General features: G+C 35.5%; 1 protein-coding gene across 1 annotated transcript; it reads right to left on the bottom strand.

The window, feature by feature from the left end:
- Positions 1-616: 616 nt before the first annotated feature.
- Positions 617-2,242, bottom strand: LOC145269333 (testis-specific serine/threonine-protein kinase 1-like). The gene has a single exon (XM_080125037.1). It carries the CDS (start codon positions 1,832-1,834, stop codon positions 941-943), a length of 894 nt encoding a protein of 297 aa, XP_079981163.1. The 5' UTR covers positions 1,835-2,242; the 3' UTR covers positions 617-940.
- Between the last annotated feature and the right edge of the window lie 4,390 nt (positions 2,243-6,632).

Genomic DNA, 6,632 nt, shown 5'->3' with positions numbered 1-6,632 from the left:
GTAATATATATGAGAAGAATTCATGCACTTTATAATCACGTTTCCTCACAAGCTCTCGGTTGTTCCGCTCTTTCTGGAGCAAGGCTGAATCAAGTTAGTACCAGATATGTGAACATTTATAAATACTAGGTGTATTATATAAGATGCTATCGACACCCCTTGACAAGTATTGTAAACACCGAACATTTTCACTTATTGAGCTGCTATGCATGCATTCAACCAGGTGTCGCTTGATAAATTCATATACCTTAAAAGTCGGTTCAACCTGACCAAAATATATGTTGCTTTTTTATTAAAGTAGGAAATATTTTCCAAAGATGATTTATTTACAAATGAAGTCATATGTATCCAAGTAACAGCCGACTTAATCATTTATGTGTGTATCATTTGGACATGGTTATAATCATATTATAACACTGCCATAAAACAAATGTGGGTTTTGAAAAACACTACAATATGATAACACATAGTCACAACATAATTTGAATTGCGCTTCGGGTTTCTTAATCTAATTTATTTTATATTTGAACAAATATACTACAAACAGTTTTATATGTGGAAGAAACAATGCTATAAATAACCGTAGTAGAAATTTAAAAGAAGAATTAAATGTATGCAAGATGTTCGGCACCAATCGAGCTTGATCTGGTTTATATTCTATTTTTTTTATATATTGCGGTCAAAATTGGTCTGTTGTTTTATTTATTTATTTTCTGTTTGCAGCGTCCAATTACAAAGGCATTAGGAAACATATTCAAAGCATGAATCACATTCTACTTGTTGGATCTTCAGATTTTTTCTAGGTGAAGTGCATTGGGGCTATTTGAAAGTTGAAATGGTATGGTGGTTTTAACATAATGATGATTAGTGAATATATGAAATATTATTGAACAAAACTCCTGATAGCGATTTTAATAGAAAATAGAAGTGTCGCATCATTTTAATTTGGATTCAACTGAATAGTATTCAGTGGGAGTTCAGGTTGCTTACTGTTATGGCCATCGTTTTGTTCTTCATATGATATTGACTTAACATCACCGGGCTTAAACCAGGGATGAGTAATTATATCTTTTAATTTGATCCTTCTCTCCACATCTGGATCGAGTATCGACCTGATTAACTCTTTTAAAGGTTCACTAAATTTGGACGGAATATGCATATTGTGACCGAGTTGCACTTTAACCATTCTGGTAATGTTGTTTTCATTATAAGGTAACCTTCCACAAACCATCATATATGTAATCACTCCGAGTCCCCAGATGTCTGTAAGCATCGGATTATACGGCATTTTACGAAGGACTTCCGGTGCAGAATAGGCAATACTTCCACAGTAAGTTTCACTTATTTCATCAGGTTGTATTATACGAGCAAATCCGAAATCACCCAATTTTAATTGATCCTCTTGGTTGATTAATATATTACCACATTTGAGGTCCCGATGGGCAATACAGTTTTTATGCAAATACTCTATCGCACCAATGATAGTAGACATCATTTCCTTCGCCTGAGTCTCCGGCAACTTTCCATGTGTACTGAGATAGCTGTGCAAATTGTCTTTACCGGCGTATTCCATCACGATGTAAACGCTATCCTGGATGTGAAAGATATCATAAATCTCTACAATGTTTGGATGACTTATCGCTGACACTATTTCCAGCTCTCTTGGAAGGAATTTCTCTCGATATTCTTTCTCGCATTTCATCTTATTGACTATTTTGATAGCCACCTTTTTTTCGTTCTTATACCCTTCTCTTACCTTGGAGTAGGCGCCTTCATCAAGTTTCATTCCGAGAGTGTAGCCATATTTTCTCAATTCTGCTTCCTCCGTCTGCATTGTTGCTCTCTTTTCATCTGATATAGTAGAGATAATCTATGTCCCAGGCGTTTTTTACGGATCCGGAATTAACGGGGAATAGGCATGTTAAGAATCTAAATCCAGCCATTATTGTTTGTTCTTTGATGTCATTATTTTGGGCTGAGAACGAATTATAAACGGTCGATTTATTATTTCATTAATGAGGAAGAATGTTATAATCACGAAAAACTATTTAACTATGACGTCACTTGAAAATATTTATTTGCATCGTCAGGTTTTGAACGACGCAGAGACCCGCTCGCAAAGTATTTTCTCTGAAAAAATATATTGGATCGAAGAAAAAAAGGATATCAATTGATAGTTTTGGAAGAAGGTTTTGAACTTTTTACTTCGAACAGCTGCCGCGAATATATAGACAAACACTCCATTTTATGACGTATCTAGCTCTTATTCAGATAGAGAGTTGCGTTGTGCGTTAGATAATTTTTATAGTGGTAAAGTGACGAAAGCATGTATTTGGCAAACTTGCAACCGATTTTATATAAGGCTTCTATCTCAGGCCAGGCGTAAAGGTCTGCCCCACAAGTTTTCCAAAATAAGGAGCCACTTGTAGACAAGAACCATTCATGTATATTAGAGCAACGTGGGTATCAGAGTATTTATCGTGAAAAGACAAAATCTTTATTTTGGATGCGTTTTAATTAACCAGCTATTTTTCACCCCATGTTGTTCGTTGTTGGCCTTTGAATTGGTTCCATATGTCGCAATGCTATCTGTGTATATATCAACGAATTAACTTTAAAAGATTTTGGAGCTAAGTGATGAAGATCACGAAAAGCGTTAGGCTCAAGATGGATCTGTGGGCATTTACTCATTAAGATTTATTCATTAGCCCATTGGTGTCTACTTATATAAAACTATCGCTGAGAAAAAGAAACTCAGTGTTTGAGAACATATTTCAAGATATTCCACACTTATGGATCTTGTGAAGTAAACACCTTTAATGTGTAGACTTATTGCTTTCGAGAGAAAATATCCGACGATAGATTCAGTGATCCTATGATAAATTTCAGTCAACATATCAGTTATACATGTTGCCGGACGAAAGCCATATTTCTTGTCGCTGATTAGGTAGTTTTCTTTTTTTAGGTCGTTCAAAATGTATTTATTTTATATGGATACTAGCAACTTATTGCTGACTTACAGAAGACTTGTACTGATATGCAAAAGACCGGTATCCATTAATTTTTAATATTGTGAGAAATTCCATTTAAACCCGCCATGTTCTTGTTTAAGCCTCCTACACATTTCTAGTAGACGCTCCGTGATTGGTTAGTTTTGAATATGTCAAGTGAATTGCTTGGCGGCCTTTTTTGTATCATGTTTTAATTTTTCAGTCCACGTGAATTTCTCGGCAGGAAATTACTCGCAATGGCGGCTCCCAGGAAAAGCCTTACCAGGAATGGAGCCGCCACTACCTTTTCATGTTATTTCACCAGACGATTGGTGAACAAAAGATTACCTCTCTACAAGCAGACACACAATTATATTGCCGAAGATATCCTAAGTACAGGATTGAGTCCTTTGGACTTCATGTTATATTTACTAAATATTGGAACTGATCTCAATTCAATTAGAGTCCCAAGTGACTCGCTTTATGCCTAATTATGAGCGCCGACATTCTTGCCGGGAACACCATGAATTATCATGTATTCATTCGAGGAAAATTTGAACTACCACTCCACCAAAAGGAGTTTAACTAAAGGCTCTCTGTTTAGGGAGGCAAAACTTCCGAACCGTTTTGCAATGGACGAGTAACTTTTCTTTGCTGTTATTATTGAATAAATTTTGAGTTTGAAGGCATGGTTTTGGTAATTTTGGGTATTTTGTCTCTGCCAGGGAGTATTGAGTTTGTGGGAATTAAATTTCTTATCCTTCGGCAAACTAATGGTGTTTTCGCAAGCTATTTGAAAGCATTTCCCATTTATGCATCGATGGATCAGCTTTGCCGGAGTATGGTCTAGTTATGGGTATAACTTTATGGGTACTATAATTGAAACATTGTCAGGGAAAGTTGCTTTGCTGTCACCAAGTGTCTTGATGAGTATGGCAATATCGCAAATAAATATATGGATTCCACTCAGATTATTTCAGCCTCATAGGAATATTCTGAAGATAGAAAACTCTGATCAAATAGTGTTTAGTTTACTACAGAGTTCCACGCAAAGAGTTTTGATTTGTCAGATGCTGAAGAAAGCATCTTACTCTAGTTGATTATAGTAGTGATAGCAGACACGCATCTATTTAAGCCCGCCTTTGTCATTGCCAAAACTCATATGCACAAAGTGTTTGTACTTATACTTTGAGCTTGATGGACTGAACATATGATATACTCACATTTTATGTAATTCTTTTGCAGCCAATAATATCCTCATCTCTATAGTCATATGTTTAAATTTCTTTACATTTCAGCGTAATAGAAAGTGTGTATAAGTACTATACAATAAGATAATGCCGACTACCCTTTCTCCACACATTCTTTAAGAAAAAAAGAAACACTTACCAAACAAACCGCTACGTCTTTAGGTGTGTTGATATAAATGATGTCTGTATTCATCCAGGTTGTCATGTTATTATATTAATGCTGAACAAGTTCCGTCTCTAAAATACATATAAAAGAAATTGTTTTACTTTCAATCCGCTTAGTCCTCGATCTCCCTTCATTTGACGTTGCATTTTTTTTTAGTTAAAAAAGTTATAATATATACTTCTGCCTTCATAAAGCGCGGTAATTTTTTTTTTAATTTTTTGTATAGAATAAACGGACATAAAATTCATTTGAAGGAAACATTCCGTAGATGGTGAATGTAAGTGGATACACTCTGATATTATTGCATATGTTATGTTAAAAATGCAAAAGTATATATTAGTATATATTAGTCCGGTAAAATAGCTTAAAGATAATATGTTTATTCGTGCAGATTTGGTATATATATTATTATAGAGTTAATGTTTTATTGATTCTTATATTTTATAAAGTTTCATTTATTAAAAAAAATAAACTAAAGGTCTCATTATGATTTTGGTAAATTAGCTTGCATCGTAACTGTTGTCTGCACAAATAAGTAAAATAACATGGAAAGTAAAGGTATACAATAATATATTAGGAAGAAAAGTTATATACATATTTACATGTCTTCAGATATACTTAATTTGGAGATACTCCGGCAGGTGGCGTGTTGCATGTATTACTGGGGGCAACATAGGCGTCTTGCCTATTTGGCGGTCGTTGCGAAACTCGACCGCTATTGATGATTGATACCTTTATATATCTCACTAAGCCGCCTATGTTAAGTAGTGGGCGTCTCCAAAACATCCCCCTCCCAAGATTTTAAGTCGTGTAGATTTCAATATCTTTTCCCCTTGGGGCTCATTATAATCGGTTCTCTGAACTTTCTTTTCCTTCCCAATCTCGCGTCGGGTATGGTTTGTGGTGGTTCGATATCAAGCACTTCGTATAATATATCAATTGGATCTTCGTTTTCATCAGGTTTGTCATGTTCGTTGTCTATTATATGACGTTTTCTCGATTGATTTTGATGTCTATTGTGTATCCCTTTTGGACCTTTTATCGTGTAGACCAAGTCGCCGATACGTTTGTCTACCGTATAAAACTCCCGATATGAAATATTATTTTTCATACATTTAAAATATACACGATCACCAGGTTTCAACCTTTTACGTGATGTGTGCGTATTTTGATTGACGATTGCTTGCTTTGGTATTAATTTATCAAATGGTGTTTTTTTTTATTTTTCTAGCAAACATTAATACTGCTGGCGATAATTTCGACGGTGTATTTGGGTTCTTCGTCATCCAGTATATTTGCAGGAATTTTTGTAATGCTTTATCCGTCGGGGTCCCTACTGATTTTATCGTGTCTGCGAACCTTTCCGCTAACCCATTAGATCTGCATGGAACGGTGGTGTACCTGAAAAACGTCACAAAAGTCCTTGAAATCATTTGATGTAAATTGTTTTCCGTTAACTGTGACTATAATGTCTGGCCCACCAAAACGTGCAAATATTTCATGCAGAAAACTTATTGTGTTATTTGTCGTTGGGTTCTTGAAACGCTTTCCTTTAGGCCATCTGGAAAAAAAACTATCTGCTACGATAAGGTAGTATCGTCCTTCGGTCGGTCCAGAAAAGTCTATATGAATACGTAGCCATGGATGGTCAGTTTTTTCCAAGGTTTATGGACTATCGGTGGTACCTTAGCGGCTAACGCACAACCTTTACACTTGTTTACTGTTAGTGCAATATACACATCCATGTTACGCCAGTAAACGTAACTCTGCATCAGTGCCTTCATCCTATTTTTACCCGAGTGTCCTGTATGAAAATCACCTAAGATCTTTTTCTGCAAGGTTTTCGGGATAACACCTCTTTCATTATATAACAAACAATAATTGGACACGGAAAATATGCTTTGCGTTTTTTCATTATTTTCCTTTATTTATTCTTTATGTCTGTGATGACATCATCATTTTCAGCCTCCCTTTTTATATCGATTAACGTGACTGGTAATTCTTTTATTATATTCGCCATCATGTTTTTTCCTCATAATTAGAACGTATAGCTGCAGTTACTGACTCTTTAAGGCTTTCCTCCATTTTCAGTATAAGCGTTGACACGCCATCCGCATGACCTATTTTTCCGACTATTTTACGTACACCGTAGGGGCTGCGCAGGCGCTAGTTTCGATTTTCGATAAGCTTCCTGTTTTTTTCGAGTCTATCTAGCTCGCTATTTAT

Source organism: Euprymna scolopes, chromosome 4, assembly GCF_053919585.1.
Source record: "Euprymna scolopes isolate OS-2025 chromosome 4, ASM5391958v1, whole genome shotgun sequence".
Lineage (NCBI taxonomy): Eukaryota > Metazoa > Mollusca > Cephalopoda > Sepiida > Sepiolidae > Euprymna > Euprymna scolopes.
This window is presented reverse-complemented; position numbering and strand designations above follow the sequence as displayed.

What these genes read in the sequence shown, in the direction of transcription:
- LOC145269333 (XM_080125037.1), bottom strand. Translation starts at nt 1,834, where the DNA reads ATGCAGACGGAGGAAGCAGAATTGAGAAAATATGGCTACACTCTCGGA.